The sequence below is a fragment of the Nicotiana tabacum genome, chromosome 1 (genome assembly GCF_000715075.1).
Source record: "Nicotiana tabacum cultivar K326 chromosome 1, ASM71507v2, whole genome shotgun sequence".
NCBI classification, from domain to species: domain Eukaryota; kingdom Viridiplantae; phylum Streptophyta; class Magnoliopsida; order Solanales; family Solanaceae; genus Nicotiana; species Nicotiana tabacum.
This window is the reverse complement of record NC_134080.1, coordinates 5,972,479-5,990,324: the sequence shown is the minus strand read 5'-3', so window position 1 is coordinate 5,990,324 and position 17,846 is coordinate 5,972,479. Positions and strand designations below refer to the sequence as shown.

The 17,846-nt window shown below is 37.6% G+C and overlaps 2 protein-coding genes across 3 annotated transcripts; one reads left to right on the top strand and one right to left on the bottom strand.

Annotated features, from left to right (window-relative positions):
* Positions 1-245: 245 nt before the first annotated feature.
* On the top strand, positions 246-2,831 carry LOC107830163 (reticulon-like protein B4). Its single transcript, XM_016657641.2, has 5 exons — positions 246-571; positions 1,624-1,804; positions 1,955-2,096; positions 2,235-2,304; positions 2,394-2,831. Exons 1-5 carry the CDS (start codon positions 328-330, stop codon positions 2,561-2,563), a joined length of 807 nt encoding a protein of 268 aa, XP_016513127.1. The 5' UTR covers positions 246-327; the 3' UTR covers positions 2,564-2,831.
* A 790-nt stretch (positions 2,832-3,621) lies between these two features.
* LOC107761755 (uncharacterized) lies at positions 3,622-17,325 on the bottom strand. Of its 2 annotated transcripts, XM_075231480.1 has the most exons (17): positions 17,206-17,325; positions 16,359-16,564; positions 15,011-15,132; positions 14,825-14,913; positions 14,530-14,565; positions 14,289-14,382; positions 13,786-13,828; positions 13,586-13,680; positions 12,860-12,924; positions 12,221-12,717; positions 12,052-12,139; positions 11,823-11,963; positions 11,034-11,602; positions 5,293-5,431; positions 5,148-5,216; positions 4,917-5,045; positions 3,622-4,125 (listed from the first exon to the last, which is right to left on the bottom strand). In XM_075231480.1, the coding sequence occupies exons 2-17, from the start codon at positions 16,556-16,558 to the stop codon at positions 4,012-4,014; spliced, it is 2,490 nt and encodes an 829-aa protein (XP_075087581.1). In that variant the 5' UTR covers positions 16,559-16,564; positions 17,206-17,325; the 3' UTR covers positions 3,622-4,011. The 2 variants fall into 2 exon arrangements, with proteins under 2 accessions (XP_075087581.1, XP_075087555.1); XM_075231454.1 differs by having other exon boundaries at positions 16,359-17,324.
* Between the last annotated feature and the right edge of the window lie 521 nt (positions 17,326-17,846).

The window sequence follows — 17,846 nt, the reverse complement described above, 5'->3', positions numbered from 1 at the left end:
GTAAAAAAGCATGTGATTTCATCATTTATGTCTACGTATTTATTGATAAAATTACTATGTTGACAAGAAAGAATAAGAAAGATTAGTCGAAGCGTGCACAAACATATCCAAACACAACATTATTAAAAAGAGGTAGCTAAATTTGATAATGAAAGAGTATATAGGATCAAACATTAAATTGACTAATAATTGAAGGACTAAAAGCAAAATCATACCAGTATAAAGGCAGCTACAGATTCATCTTTTCTCTCTCAGAATCTCTGCAACTTTTTCTCAGATACAGTAAATTCACCGAATTTGAAGGATTAGGGTTTTACTTTACTGATAATGGCGGAACACGAGGAGCGTAAAGTGGAGAAATCGGATGAGCATGAGGAGTCTGTAATGGAAAAAATCACTGAAACACTTCATCTCAGTAATAATAACCATCACTCTTCTTCGTCTTCTTCTGATTCTGATGACGATAAGAAAACGACGTCATCTCCTCCCGTAACGTCGTCGTTTAAGTCTAAAGTTCGTCGGCTTTTTGGTAGGGAACGTCCTGTTCACAAAGTCTTCGGCGGTGGTAAACGTGAGTCTCTTTTTTGCTTTTTTCAATTACTCTAAATTTTTTCAGCTCTTTGTTTTAAAAAAAAGGAAAAAAAATCTAATTTAGTTGACTAATAACAGAGTGGAACTTTTATTTGATTAAGGATTCATATTTGGATTGCTACGCTATTTGCGCTTTAGATATTCTTTTTTTGTGGGTTTTAATTGTATATACTTGTTCGCTGTTTTTTAGATCTGGATCTGTATATTAGTGTAATTATAACTTTAAAAAGATTGTAAAAGTTTTTGGCTTTTTGTTTAGTTTAATGGGTTCAGATAGCTTGTGACTATTGATGGATCACTTTGCTCAAAATATTAGGCATGAGTGTTGCCTTTTTACCTTTGAGATGATTATGGTGTCTGCATATCTGTTCCGATTTTTATTTTACTTAATTAAGTAAATATTAGTAAGTTATTAGTTAAATTTCATAAACAATATCAAAAAGTATAGTTTGGTTATCTGGCAAAAATATTTTTGAGGTACACCAACAACATTTTGGGGAGGAAATATTTTAAATATTAGTATTATTATGTTTATTTTGTATAATATTAGCCTGAAACGAGTTTATAACATTGTTGGTGAGACCCCAACTTTTTTGGGATTGAGACTTAGTTGTTGTTGTTGCATAGTTGTTATTGTTATTGCATTCAGATAGCATTTTAATCTAGTCCAAATGGAGCGGATTGGATGTAGAGAATTCATATATTGAGCAGACCTAGCTTAGAAGTTAAAGGTTCATTGCAACCAATAACTTTGACGCTAAACCTTTATATACATTAACATTTGATAAATTAAGTACACACAATGGACTCTGAACCTAGTTAATCAAATTGGTTGTGGTAGAATTCCAAACTCAAACCTTTCTCAAAACTAAACCAAAAAAAATAAAATAAAGAATTTCGAACTCTCAACCATAAAGTTCAAATCTTGAATCCGCTTCTATAATTATATAGCTGATCCAATTAGTATTTTTTAGGCATAGTTGATTGATGTGGAAATTCATAATTCACACGATGTATTGTTCGGTGGTGCAGCTGCTGATGTGTTCTTGTGGAGAAACAAGAAGATATCTGCAGGATTTCTTGGTGGAGCCACAGCTATCTGGGTTCTCTTTGAGGTAGTAGAATACCATTTCCTTACCCTGCTCTGTCATGGTTTGATAGTTGCTCTGGCTGGGTTATTTTTGTGGAGCAACGCTAGCGCCTTCATTCACAAGTAAGTTATCTTGCTGTTATACTTAAGTGATATACAACTTTTAAGAGGAATGTATATTAGAGGATTGGTATAGCAGACTCTTACAAGTTTGGGATTGAGGCTTAGTTGGTTGATTTTTTGATTGATTGATGGTTTCTTTGTCCTACTTAGATCTGCACCACACATTCCGGAAGTTCACATCCCTGAGAAACCTGTATTGGAGTTTGCCACTGGTCTTAGGAATGAGATCAATCGTGCCTTTGCAGTTCTGAGGGAAATTGCAGCTGGAAGGGATCTAAAGACGTTCCTTATGGTGCGTGTCTTGTTTTATATGCTAAGTTCTAAGATACTTTCATCTGAATGACTTGTTTGGTTACAAAACCTCATTTCTAGTCATTACATCTAGGATTTTTTGGTGTGATATCCAATGTTAATCTTGTAAACTTACCAGGTCATTGGTGGCTTGTGGATCTTGTCAGTCTTGGGCAGTTGCTGTGATTTCTTGAGCCTATTCTACATAAGTAAATTCTTCACCCTTGATTAGTTGGCCTTAATTTTTAGACGCAAGTTTTGGTGATTCGATATTGATTTGTGCAACTTCTTGAAACAGTTGTTGTGGTGCTCCACACGGTGCCTGTTCTGTATGAGAAATATGAGGACCAGATCGATTCTTTTGCTGAGAAGGCCTTGCATGAGCTCAAGAAACAGTATGCCGTCTTTGATGCAAAGGTATTGAGTAAAATTCCTCGAGGGCCGTTGAGAGATAAGAAGAAAGCTTAGGCTCTCACTATGTTTGGAAGAAGAAAAGGGGACGTGTTGTGTTAACAGTAGATGCATTTTGTGATTGTCCTCGTGAATTTTGATACAAGATGGTGGAACCCTGTTGACTGATCCCAAGTGTCGAGGTGGTTGAATTGATCTTTTTACAGCTATATCGTCTGATCATGGATTATATTTGCACGGATTTGTGTTTAAGACCATGGAATTGATGTTGATGTATAATATGACATGGGAATGCTCGTTAAATGGTTGTTTATTTGGCTGTTTCTATTTTTATTTTGTTAATTATTCGTTTGAGTTAATCTTCCTTTTTTTTCTTCTAATCGGTAAAGATCGTAGAGGTGGGGCAAATAGATTGAAAACGATTTATGAGGGCTGAATATCTTAAGCTGATAAGGACTTGCTACTGGGCCAATGCCGACAATATTTGTTCCATTTCTTTTGAAATTGATTTTTGTTTGAACCACCGCAGGAGATTATTAGTTTTGATGTCTTAACTCCATATTTCAAAGGTAGTTCTTTAAAGTTTCATTTCAGAGAGTTTGTGTTAATAATTAACTGGCTATATTGCAGTTGTGTGTTTTGTTTGCATTTGTCAACGGGGGCACAATTATGTGATACATCTATTCCTCCTAGTGTTGAAAAGCTCTTAGGGTTTTGGATGAGTTTAAACAGTTTCAAATTGGTGCTTGGACTTAGACGTTTGTCAGCGCCATAAATTAAGGGCAGCACCGCGTACTAAGTTCCTGATATGTGCGGGGTTCGGGGAAGAATCGGATCACACCTGTCTATCGGATTCTTCGCCATCTGCGAATTTTATTTTGACAAGGTAGTTAATGTGGTATATGGAAGGCATGATCTAATTCTTGTATTGGAGAAAACATAAAGCGGGAAAAAAATGTCATGAGCTAATTATCTGAACATAAACAAGTTCAACTTTCTTGTGCAATTAGAGATTACTCAGTTTACAACTGATGAATGTGTGTGTGGGGGGGGGGGGGGTGATTTTACGTCTTCTATCAGCAAATAATTGCAGAAAATACATGGCACAGAAAGGAAGCTATCTAAAGAATTCCTTCAATCCACACATCAAATCCATTTCTGGTATCATTACATTGTAAATAAAAGGTACGAGCGGTTGGTTTCCTTACAAATAAGGGAAAGAAAAAGACTACTCAAGTCTCTTCCTCCTACTTTTCCTTTGGTGTTAAAAAGGAAACAACCAATACAGTACCTTTAGACGTGTACAGGTTAATATTACAGAAGCAACAAAACAACAATTTCAAACCTACAACAACAATTAAATCCAAAGCAAGCAGGGTCAGCTAGACTAAGTTACTACCATCACCTCTTAACATCAACTTTCTTGTGTTAGCATTTCGAGTTTCTGAAGAAACCAAATGTTTGGCACGTCGAGAAGGGTGCAGGAAGAGGAAATTAAATCTATCCTACAGGAAGTAAGATAACTGCTCCTTTTTCCTTGATCCTCCTTCCCCGTATAACTCATTCCATTGCTTTAGTTCACTCATTATTGATCCTCCAGCCGCAAAGCTAGCTGCAACCTGTTACATCAAACAAAAAAGACGCAATGAAATCAAGTTCTGCTAATAATAAGTTGTCCACGGAAGTTGCAGTCATGAATATACTATGAAACTGATTGAATAAAAGGACACACAAAGTTAAAGGGTAAAGTCGGACCTTATTAAGAAGAGCACTCCTTGAGTTCTTGTTTGAACTATATATAATTTCCATTTTCACAGAGAAATCTGGACGCTTTTACTGTAATGACTAGTCTCTCATGCATATTTTCCTTATTTTTAAATATTGTGTTTCTTTAGGTTATCATTGGTGGAACTGCTTACTAATATACTCATCTTTGACGTAATAACCATCAATAAGAATTCATTTTTGCAGATGCCTATTGAGAACCATTTGTAACTGATCTAATAAATGTATACTTCAGAAGCTTCTACACCTGCTGAAATTGACCTTATTCTAACAATCCGTTTGGCTCAAAAATCAGATCCTTGAACTCAAGATCCAATTTTAACTCTCCCTCCCCACGAGCTCTCATTGTGGTAGTTTGTTGTTTAGAAATTGGCAATTTTTCAATTTATAACACCTGGAGTTCAATAAGTATCTTAATTGATAATTACTCGTCATTGGCAAGTTGGTGCTATAGTTTTACCTATTTGGTTACTCAGGTTATGTACTTCAAGTTCTCCAATCTTTACCTAGTCAGAGTTGTATCCTTCTTGCTCTGTCGTTCATCTTAGTAAACATTAATTGATTCTGTATGAAACTTCACCATCTATTCATAAGCTTAAGCTGATTTTGAGAAATTTCTTTTTACCTGATTTTTGGCTTGTTTGAAGTCTTCCATATTCAAAGGCCGGATAGTGATCACCTTATCCTCTGTATCTTCATCTGCAGGCGGAGCAACTCCAGCTCTCTTAGCTTCCTCAGCTCTCCGCTTCTTCTCCTGCAGAAGTGGAAGTTCATTAATAAGAGGGAAACAGTAAATGCAGGAACAAGCAAGAATCAGTTAGAAATATAAACTGGTTAAGGAAGACAAGGCACATACAAGGTCTTTGAGTCTTTCTTGCTGTATCAACTCTCTAACTGGCCGGTATGCAGCAGTAGTGCACAGATTCTGTCCCAAGCATTGCCAAATATTTCTTAGTTGGTGGGATTTAAGGAATATGAAAATCAGAAACAAGATATACAACCTTGAGATCACTTCCAGAGTATCCTTCAGTCATTGTTGCCAGCTCCTTGAAGTCCAATCCGTCATCAACTTTCTCTTTGGCCAACAATGTCTTCAAGATCAACTCCCTATTCTCTGTTGATGGTAAACCAACCATAATTCTGCATTTAAGAGAGAGGATGATTACTATTCGACATCTAAAACAGAAAAAGAATGTAGTGTTTAGTGATGATGTCCATCTCATCGAAGAAGTATTAGGCATGTGCCTAATAAGAGTTTTCTTTGGTTTGGTAGCCAACCTTGTTGACTTGGTTTGGTTGGTAGCCAACCTTGTTGAATTTCTTTGGTTTGGTAGCCAACTTTGTTGAATTGTGAAAAGTGTGTGTAAATTGTCAAATATTGTAGGCTTTAGAGGGTGAAGCTTTGGCTATAAAAGGAGAGCTTCAACTCTCATTTCTTCACACCAACAAAGAGAGAAAGAAAGAGTGAGGTTTCACAGACAATGTATAAGAAAATAGTCTGTGAGGAAAATAGAGAGTGAGCGATATTGTAGTGAGGTGAGAATATCAAAAGAAGGTTATTTCTTTTGAGTGTTGTAGTGGTCTTTGGAGTATTTATCTCCGACCTACAAAGTGTAAAATTCCTTACTATAGTGATATCAGTTGCTCCTCTCGGGGTCGTGGTTTTTTCCCTTATTCAGAAGGGTTTTCCACGTAAAAATCTTGGTGTCATTATTACTCTTTTATTATTGTTAATTACCGTATCTTGGTGCTACATTATTATTCCGCTTTATTACCGTGAATATTATTTTGGCAAGGGGTTTATTCCCATCAACTGGTATCAGAGCACAGGTTCTGCTCGTTCACTGAAATACTATTCACTGTCGGTAGTACTATACTTGGTGAAAAATAAAAATGTCCGGAGTAAAGTACGAGGTAGCAAAATTCAACGGAGATAACGGTTTCTCAACATGGCAAAGAAGGATGAGAGATCTGCTCATCCAACAAGGATTACACAAGGTTCTAGATGTTGATTCCAAAAAGCCTGATACCATGAAAACTGAGGATTGGGCTGACTTAGATGAAAGAGCTGCTAGTGCAATTAGGTTGCACTTATCAGATGATGTGGTAAATAACATCATTGATGAAGACACTGCACGTGGAATTTGGACAAGGTTGGAAAGCCTATACATGTCCAAAACGCTGACAAATAAATTGTACCTGAAGAAGCAGTTATACGCCCTACACATGAGTGAAGGTACGAATTTTTTGTCACATTTAAATGTGTTTAACGGACTAATCACACAGCTTGCCAACCTCGGAGTGAAAATCGAGGAAGAAGATAAAGCCATCTTGCTATTGAACTCGTTGCCATCTTCGTACGATAATTTGGCAACAACCATCCTGCACGGTAAGACTACTATTGAGTTGAAAGATGTCACATCGGCTCTTCTACTCAATGAGAAGATGAGAAAGAAGCCTGAAAATCAAGGACAGGCTCTCATCACAGAAGGTAGAGGCAGGAGTTATCAAAGGAGTTCGAACAACTATGGTAGATCCGGAGCTCGTGGGAAGTCAAAGAACCGATCCAAATCAAGAGTCAGAAATTGCTACAACTGTAATCAACCAGGTCACTTCAAAAGAGATTGCCCAAATCCAAGGAAGGGCAAAGGTGAAACCAGTGGCCAGAAGAATGACGACAACACAGCCGCCATGGTGCAAAATAATGATAATGTTGTCCTCTTTATAAATGAGAAAGAGGAATGCATGCACCTGTCAGGTCCAGAGTCGGAATGGGTGGTTGACACAGCGGCATCTCACCATGCCACACCGGTAAGAGATCTTTTTTGCAGATATGTAGCAGGTGATTTCGGCACAGTGAAAATGGGTAACACAAGTTACTCAAAGATTGCGGGGATTGGTGACATTTGTATCAAGACAAATGTCGGATGCACATTGGTTCTAAAGGATGTGCGGCATGTACCTGATTTGCGGATGAACTTGATCTCGGGAATTACTTTAGACCGAGATGGATACGAGAGTTATTTTGCAAATCAAAAGTGGAGACTCACTAAGGGATCATTGGTGATTGCAAAGGGAGTTGCTCGTGGCACGTTGTACAGGACAAATGCAGAAATATGCCAAGGTGAATTGAACGCAGCACAAGATGAGATTTCTGTAGATTTATGGCACAAAAGAATGGGTCATATGAGCGAGAAGGGATTGCAGATTCTTGCCAAGAAATCACTCATTTCTTATGCCAAAGGTACAACTGTAAAACCTTGTGACTACTGTTTATTTGGTAAGCAGCATAGAGTCTCATTTCAGACATCGTCTGAAAGAAAATTGAATATACTTGATTTAGTATATTCTGATGTTTGCGGCCCAATGGAAATTGAATCAATGGGCGGTAACAAATATTTTGTTACTTTTATTGATGATGCTTCACGAAAATTATGGGTTTATATTTTGAAAACCAAAGATCAGGTGTTTCAAGTTTTCCAGAAATTTCATGCTCTAATAGAAAGGGAGACGGGTCGAAAGCTAAAGCGCCTCCGAAGTGACAATGGAGGTGAGTACACTTCAAGGGAATTTGAAGAGTATTGTTCAAGTCATGAGATCAGACATGAAAAGACAGTTCCTGGAACCCCACAGCACAATGGTGTAGCCGAGAGGATGAACCGCACCATTGTGGAGAAGTGAGAAGCATGCTCAGAATGGCTAAACTGCCTAAGTCATTCTGGGGTGAAGCAGTTCAGACAGCCTGTTACCTGATCAATAGGAGTCCATCAGTTCCGTTGGCGTTTGAAATCCCAAAGAGAGTTTGGACCAACAAGGAGGTGTCCTACTCGCATCTGAAGGTGTTCGGTTGCAGAGCTTTTGCACATGTACCAAAAGAGCAGAGAACAAAGCTGGATGATAAATCTGTTCCCTGTATATTTATCAGATATGGAGATGAAGAGTTCGGGTACAGACTGTGGGATCCTGTAAAGATGAAGGTCATCAGAAGCAAAGATGTAGTCTTCCGAGAAAGTGAAGTTGGAACTGCTGCTGATATGTTAGAAAAGGCGAAGAATGGTATAATTCCTAACTTTGTTACTATTCCTTCTACTTCTAACAATCCCACAAGTGCAGAAAGTACAACCGACGAGGTTGCCGAGCAGGTGGAGCAACCTGGTGAGGTTATTGAGCAGGGGGAGCAACTTGATGAAGGTGTCGAGGAAGTGGAGCACCCCACTCAGGGAGAAGGACAACCTCAACCTCTGAGGAGATCAGAGAGGCCAAGGGTAGAGTCATGCAGGTACCCTTCCACAGAGTATGTCCTCATCAGTGATGAGGGGGAGCCAGAAAGTCTTAAGGAGGTGTTGTCCCATCCAGAAAAGAACCAGTGGATGAAAGCTATGCAAGAAGAGATGGAATCTCTACAGAAAAATGGCACATACAAGCTGGTTGAACTTCCAAAGGGTAAAAGACCACTCAAATGCAAATGGGTCTTTAAACTCAAGAAAGATGGAAATGGCAAGCTGGTCAGATACAAAGCTCGATTGGTGGTTAAAGGCTTCGAACAAAAGAAAGGTATTGATTTTGACGAAATTTTCTCACCTGTTGTCAAAATGACTTCTATTCGAACAATTTTGAGCTTAGCAACTAGCCTAGATCTTGAAGTGGAGCAGTTGGATGTGAAAACTGCATTTCTTCATGGAGATTTGGAAGAGGAGATTTATATGGAGCAGCCAGAAGGACTTGAAGTAGCTGGAAAGAAACACATGGTGTGCAAATTGAATAAGAGTCTTTATGGATTGAAGCAGGCACCAAGACAGTGGTACATGAAGTTTGACTCATTCATGAAAAGTCAAACATACCTAAAGACCTATTCTGATCCATGTGTATACTTCAAAAGATTTTCTGAGAATAACGTTATTATATTGTTGTTGTATGTGGATGACATGTTAATTGTAGGAAAAGACAAGGGGTTGATAGCAAAGTTGAAAGGAGATCTGTCCAAGTCATTTGATATGAAGGACTTGGGCCCAGCACAACAAATTCTAGGGATGAAGATAGTTCGAGAGAGAACAAGTAGAAAGTTGTGGCTATCTCAGGAGAAGTACATTGAACGTGTACTAGAACGCTTCAACATGAAGAATGCTAAGCCAGTCAGCACACCTCTTGCTGGTCATCTAAAGTTGAGTAAAAAGATGTGTCCTACAACAGTGGAGGAGAAAGGGAACATGGCTAAAGTTCCTTATTCTTCAGCAGTCGGAAGCTTGATGTATGCAATGGTATGTACTAGACCTGATATTGCTCACGCAGTTGGTGTTGTCAGCAGGTTTCTTGAAAATCCTGGAAAGGAACATTGGGAAGCAGTCAAGTGGATACTCAGGTACCTGAGAGGTACCACGGGAGATTGTTTGTGCTTTGGAGGATCTGATCCAATCTTGAAGGGCTATACAGATGCTGATATGGCGGGTGACATTGACAACAAAAAATCCACTACTGGATATTTGTTTACATTTTCAGGGGAGCTATATCATGGCAGTCTAAGTTGCAAAAGTGCGTTGCACTTTCAACAACTGAAGCAGAGTACATTGCTGCTACAGAAACTGGCAAGGAGATGATATGGCTCAAGCGATTCCTTCAAGAGCTTGGATTGCATCAGAAGGAGTATGTTGTCTATTGTGACAGTCAAAGTGCAATAGACCTTAGCAAGAACTCTATGTACCATGCAAGGACCAAACACATTGATGTGAGATATCATTGGATTCGAGAAATGGTAGATGATGAATCTCTAAAAGTCTTGAAGATTTCTACAAATGAGAATCCCGCAGATATGCTGACCAAGGTGGTACCAAGGAACAAGTTCGAGCTATGCAAAGAACTTGTCGGCATGCATTCAAACTAGAAGACAGTGCTACCTCCTCTGGATGAATGAGACTGGAGGGGGAGATTGATGATGTCCATCTCATTGAAGAAGTATTAGGCATGTGCCTAATAAGAGTTTTCTTTGGTTTGGTAGCCAACCTTGTTGACTTGGTTTGGTTGGTAGCCAACCTTGTTGAATTTCTTTGATTTGGTAGCCAACTTTGTTGAATTGTGAAAAGTGTGTGTAAATTGTCAAATATTGTAGGCTTTAGAGGGTGAAGCTTTGGCTATAAAAGGAGAGCTTCAACTCTCATTTCTTCACACCAACAAAGAGAGAAAGAAAGAGTGAGGTTTCACAGACAAGGTATAAGAAAATAGTCTGTGAGGAAAATAGAGAGTGAGCGATATTGTAGTGAGGTGGGAATATCAAAAGAGGGTTATTTTTTTTGAGTGTTGTAGTGGTCTTTGGAGTATTTATCTCTGACCTACAAAGTGTAAAATTCCTTACTATAGTGATATCAGTTGCTCCTCTCGGGGTCGTGGTTTTTTCCCTTATTCAGAAGGGTTTTCCACGTAAAAATCTTGGTGTCATTATTACTCTTTTATTATTGTTAATTACCGTATCTCGGTGCTACATTATTATTCCGCTTTATTACCGTGAATATTATTTTGGCAAGGGGTTTATTCCCAACATTTAGTACTCTAACACTAAAAACTATCCCAATGTCAAAAACAATATAGGAGATATCTAATTTATATGCTCCTGGAATATCTATGATTCCGGTTTTTAACTAAGCTCAACTGTTTATAAGCTCATGGAAGCTGGATTTGCCACAGAGTGATATTCATCCTACTTCAAGTTTCGAAGAAAATTAAAGTACATCAGAGGCAGATCAGATGTTACCTTCTTTCAAAACGCCTAATAATTGCTTCATCGAGGTCAAATGGCCTATTGGTAGCAGCAAGAACAAGAATTCTTTCACCTGCTTTTGTCAGTAACCCATCCCAGTGGGTCATGAACTCATTCTTTATTTTCCGCATAGCTTCATGCTCCCCGGCTCGAGATCTCTGTCCAAGCATGCTATCAACTTCGTCCACAAATATAATAGTGGGAGAGACCTTAGCTGCAAGAGTGAACAAGGCACGGACATTTTTCTCATCTTCTCCAAACCATTTTGAAGTAATTGTAGACATAGAGACATTGATGAAACTTGCTCCAGCTTCACTGGCAATGGCCTTAGCCAACATAGTCTTCCCTGTGCCGGGGGGCCCAAATAGAAGTATTCCTCTGCATGGCTTCAAAAGTCCACCTTTGAATAGGTCCGGCCTCCTCAGAGGCAACATCACCAATTCCTGAAGAGATTCTTTGAGTTCATCCAAGGCACCAATATCAGCAAATGTCACACCAATTTCACTTGCTGGTATAACTTCAGGCCTTATGCGCTTCTCAAATTCATTGTCCGGAGGAACTTCCTGGTATAATCAAAATCTTCAGGCTCCCATATTACAGAAGTTTAAAAAAAAAGTAGGAAAGTACGTAACATATTCTCCCACATTAGCAAATATCAGATGCTTCTTGTGATTAACACCTATAAATAGGTATACGTTGTATTCATCAAATCATAAATTATTAGTAAAATATATTGCTTCTCTTATTTTCTCGCAGAGCGAAACAATCAGAATGCCAACTCACAGGAGCTTTAGGCGTTGAGGTTGAAATGTTGCCATCCTTCACCGGTAGAGCAGGAGCTTCAGCTTCACCTTTGCTTTCTGGTAGGATACCTTCAGCTTTGGCTTCTGGTTTTGTAATACTAGTTTCTCGGCCCTGAGCATCCTACAACGAGTGAAAATAACTCAAACTCTTAACCCTACTATTTCAAAATTCCGTCAAACTTCTGAAACAGAAACCAAATTTATCCTACCTTCGATGTTTCAGCTTGTGCTTCGAGCTTTAAGGTATCCTTCCCAGAAGATTTTCCTTCCTGAAATACGCCCAATCCACGGGACAAGCTGTTGTTTTTCAAAGCAGGAATTCAGCAAAATTTTACACTTATCATCATAAAAAGGGAGAAAGAGGAGCGTAAGAAGGACCTTGAAGATGAAATAACAAGCTTCCCATTTCTGTATTCAGGGTCCTTTGTGTTCATTAGATGGTACGAGATTGCTGATACCACAATTTCTTCTATATAGTTACTTAGAACCATCGTGTCTGACATGCAAATTGAACCTAGATCTTCACATTCAATATCATTAGCAGAAAGCACTTCCATTATGTGATTTCTGTTGTCCTGAAACTGGATCATCTTCATATCCTCTTCTAGTTGAGACTTCCAACTAACAAGATGAGTTTCATCTTCTGGGGGTTTAATTTCAAGGTTATAGGGAAATATTGAGGAAAGCCTTTCATCTATTTCCCTATAATCATTTCCAGGGTCCACAATTCTTGAACCAAGGATCAGAACAGCTCCAGACAATTTCTTCAGCATTTTCTGGAACAACACATATATCTTTTCTGATCTACAAAGGACCTTCTCGACATCCCTTAGATAAAGAACTATGGGACTGGTTTTTGATACTTTGACAAGAACCTGTAAGTGGAGTTAGCAATGTTAGTCCGACAACTATATTAGAGAAAAATCAGGCAACAGCTATAATGGACAACCTATACTTGATTATCAAAAGCTGATTATAAACAAAAAAATTTGGAATGTATAGAACTCGAATGAATACCTTGTATAAGGTTTGTATAAGAAGCTTCTCATCAAAAGACCAGCTACTGTTGCGCGTAAGTGGAGCTGTGAAAGAATAAAGTAGTTAAAGCTTAAGTGGATCTATAAATTCTATCTCAAAAAGAATCCTACAAACTCTTCCATGAAAGACCACATTTCTGTCCATTCAGGTGGAGCATAAATCCAGTCTAGGCAGACTCTCAAAGGAAAATAATGAAGCACATTCAATCACTGATCGGCAAGTCGAGTCCCAGCTGACAAGCCGGCTAGCATCTCTGCCTACTTCAAGGTAAGAATAAGCACTTCATAGTTCTCTAAAGAATCTCATGTGTAAATTAAGAGAAAAATACAGAATTGTTTCATTGGCTTATACTTGCCCTTAAGAACTATAATTAGCCACACACAAGGTCTCAGCACCTAAGAAAATTAATCTACCCCTGGGATGTCGCCATTTAAACAAAATTTAGAAGAATTTAAGCCAGCTTGGAGAAGAGAGAGTTGGGGAATCAATCACAGTCAAACTGCTTTTTAAGCAAAGTACACCTCCTCACCCCAGAAAAAGGGAAAAAGAGAAGCAAAAAGGACACCGTAGTAGACATATGATGAAACATTAGCTATGTATAACACTATATCTTAATGCTTAGGCCACAATTCAAAGGATCAAGGCAATTAAACTAGTTCAGTAAGCTTCAAGAAGAGCAATCTCATGACTGATGCAAGTCAAAACCTGGATTTCCCGATGTGCCATATGAAGTTAAATTATCCAAATTGGCCGAGGCAGATGCATTCCTACGCAAATTTGTAGCTTTTAACAACCCATCTCTGCAAACATATCAGGAAAGAACAATCAGATCATGACTGAGAAAAAAAAAAGGGAAGAAAAAATAAGTGAGTCTAATATATTCAAAGGATAAAGAGATGTCATACTTTGATCCAATATCTACTCCACTGCTTTGTCTACGCAATGTGCCTGCAGCAATGGATTTACACGCATTTGTAACAAAAACATGAAATGAAGAATCAAGTATGTAGCATCAAGTTGCAAAATCTAAGCAGGTAAACCAAAATAATCCACACCAACAATAATAAGCGCAAACAAACTAAAAGCTTCAATGCCTACAAAGTTAATATTAGTCAACATTTGAATCTCAACCCACTTGCACATGCAGTACAAAGAATCATGCAATGCTTCAGACTCTATAAAATAAGAAGAAGTTTTACTCGGTGAGTAAAAATTCGTTATCAGAAACTTATAATCTGTACTTTATTTTGTATCAACATTACAGAGACTCAGCTTCTTAGAAGACTTGGTTGTTTTGTGGGAAGAAAAGAGAACTTATAATCTAGTTTATTTTGTATCTTCATTGCACAGAACTCCCAGCTTCCTAGGAACTTGGTATTTTTCTCTGCAGGGGTAATCTAGTTCATACCTTTGTTTTCCTCCTTAGGCTGAAGCATGGAAAAGGATCCAAACATTCCAGACATTCGTCCCAACGTTGTCTCCGATATAGACCTTTTAAAAGACTGCAACAATCGAAGTTATCAACATTCAATACAGATTTTACTTTATGCATCAACATCTTTCTATAAGAAAAATTAATTTCTGCAAACAGAAGGACTTGTGCTAGAGGAAAGTTAGCAATAGGAAGAAGATGTAGAGCTTTGACTTACATATTCTTTGCATGCTCCTCCGTATTTGCTTTGCATCTGTAAAAGACTCGTCATCAGAATACTTTGCATATGGGGGAAAAAATCCAGAAGAATTAACCCAAATATCCGCCCACCTAATCTCTTCAACTAAAAATAGCCGATGAATGTATAATATACGTATAATTTGTGTATAACACATGTGTAACTGTGTATAAATAATGTATAATCTATGTAGACCGGCTAGAAAAAGTAAACATTGAATCTGACCAGTTATTTGTGTAACAATCTCAAAAATCCAAGCTGTTTAATCACATACCTTCAGCGAAAAATCAGTTACATCCAGTAGCAACAACTTGGCATTAAAGTAATGAGCCAATGCCTTGGCAAGCATTTGTTGATAAAGTTCTGGAAAATGTGAATTATCACAACTAAATAGAAAATGAATGGGTAACAAACGAAAATTTGAAGCCAGAATCCAACATTTGGTATGCAAAAAACTAACCAGCAGGCCCTGACAGCAAAATTGTCCGACTAGCAGGGGAGAGGTTGCGAGTATGCTTAGCAAAGTCGGCATTTGTCAAATGAACAAAAGAAGCACTTGTCAGCAACACCCTTGTTTGCTCACTGTCATACGATGTATTTTTAAAAATCAGTAAGTATAAACTCTTTCATTTCTTAATTTAACATTAGCACTGATTTCATGGGGAAAAAATAAGTTCTTGAACCAAGCTGCTCTTGTACATAAAAGGGATGCATAACATATGAAACACTATACAATTCAGCTTATTTCTCAATGTCTAAAACACATGTCATTAATCTAACTAAACAATGGACCTCTTTCACAAGCAAATCTCGGTCCAAAATTCAAATCATTAAGGGTGTAATACCAAGAAACAGTCTTCAAATTTCCTTTCTTTGATCATGATGATAACATACTGAGAAGAAAGCCAGCATGCAGTTTAAACTCCCAAGGCGAACATTCTCTATGAATTCTGATAGCCTGAAGGTACTAACAAGTAGGGCTACTACTTCAGTGTCTGCCATGCAAGATTACCGCCAAGTGGTTCAAAAAAAGGAAAAAGTTAAAAAGGTTGTAGCTGATGGGAATAGAACTAATGACCATACAAAGGTTTTGAACTCCCTTGACTACTAAGCTATGCTTTTGGGCCATGTCAAGGGGAATCAAAACATAATATATAGAGGTAAAAAACAAATTTTACCTTACATATACAATATAATTTTTCGGCGAAGGGGGTTCGGGTGAACACTCTTCCGCCACCCTAAATCCGCACCTGACTGTATTAGTCTCAAAGGCCACTAAAAGTGCCACATAGTACTACTTTGCTAACCTTCGAACAAGTCCACACCTTTGCACTCACTCAAAACACAAGAATAAATGTCTTCAATAATACATTTCCAGAAGAAAATGGATTCATGTTATATAAACTAATAGTATAAAATTTTTACACTATCAGTGAGTTTTAACTTGTGATAGCAAGTCAGTTACCATCTTTCTTAGATTACCAATTAATGCTTATTAAAAAAGTTGTCTATAAACTGACAGTGCAATTTTTTTTTTTTCACACTATCAGTCAGTTGTAACATGTGGTAGCAAGTCCGTTACCATCTTTACTAGATTACCTATTACTAATGTTTATCATTATTTATAATTATCTAACAAATGACCAAATTGTATAAATATTTATTACACGTCCGAACTTAAACTCGAAAAAAATTCCTACTTACTATTTTTCAGATATAACATTAAAGAGTAACAGATATAAATGAAGCAAAGAAGGCATAGAAAGAAAAGGTTGCATGCATTGTTTGTTTTCCCTTGTTGTGATTACCTTAAGTAGTATGGAAACTCATCGAAGGTGACTTTACTATCTTTGCCATTAGCAATGAGGTTGAGCATCTCTTGCTCCATTATCAGAGGTGTAATAACATTGGCGGCGGATCCACCAGTCCATCTGCTAACCGTCTGCCCTGAAGCCAATCCAATCCCAACTCCAACTCCTATCCCCACACCCAACGCCGACAACAACATATTCTTCTGTTCCATCGCGCTTTATAGTCAAAATAAACTTTTCTCCAGACTCAAATTACCAAACAAATGAAGAGTAAATCACGATTTTTCAATGGATAAAAAGCAGAGGATATTTATTAAACTCAGATTTGGAGCCGAAAGCACTTATAATCGCTGAAATCGACACAAATTTTACCGTAGCTTTGGTAAATTTGCAAAACAGAGTACGTTGAGCACCGCCAACGAAACAACTCGTTTCTCAAAATATGAAGCAAATCATCACGACTTTTCAATGGATTAAAAGCAGAGGACTTATATCAAACTCAGATTTGGAACCGAAAGTGCTTAAAATCGTTGAAATCGACACAAACTTTACCGTAAGGTTTGATAAAACAAACAGAAATTCAAATATTCAACACTTTTCTCAGTATGAATATAGATCAGTTTTCTTCTCAAAGATCACTCATAACAGAACGCGTTACGATCAACTTTTCTCGCACTCTGTTTTTTGCTACGTCCGCGCAAATTCCTCACACTGAATATAACGTGTTTGCCTGATTAAAAAAAATCTCCTATATTTCTCCTATACACTGCATATAACGTGTTAACTGTATAATATGGTGAACAATACGGACGGATCTCGAAACAGTGAAGATTTTGTAGATTACCGGTGGCGGAGTAGCGGTGGTTCACGGCGGAGAATAAACGAGGAAAGAAATGAGAAAGGAGATAAAGGTGGTTAGAGAGACTGAAGTCTGTATTTTCCGTTCCCGCTTTTTCAGGCTTCGGGTCCTGACGTGTGAGTATTTGTAGATAAATATAAGGCAGGAATTATCTACGATTCAGACCGTTGCCATAACAGCGCATTTTGCTATTTTTTTTTTAATATTGTCTTAATAATTTTCTCCACAAAACAAACTTCTATTAATTCATTAAGGATATAATATAACCAAAAGAATGTACTACATTATTTATAATATAATTTACAAAAATAATTTGATCTAAATCAAAAGACGTGTTAATTATCTTCATGTTTTATATCCACTTCTCAAACTGTTTTTAGGTTTTTGTTAACTTGTCCGTCTTTCGCAGAAAAAAGAATATATATTTTTATTACAGACATTGTAAATCGTATTTTCTACAGTTATTCTATTAGAAATGTTTAAGCAATTATACTTTTCTCTACGAATTAAATCGAGAATCCACGAGCATAGAAAAAACAACAGTTATAAACTAACTATTGCCTTCTTCGTGTCAACATGTAGCCCTGCATCAACAAATAAGCAGAATTCTAAAAATTATATCAAGA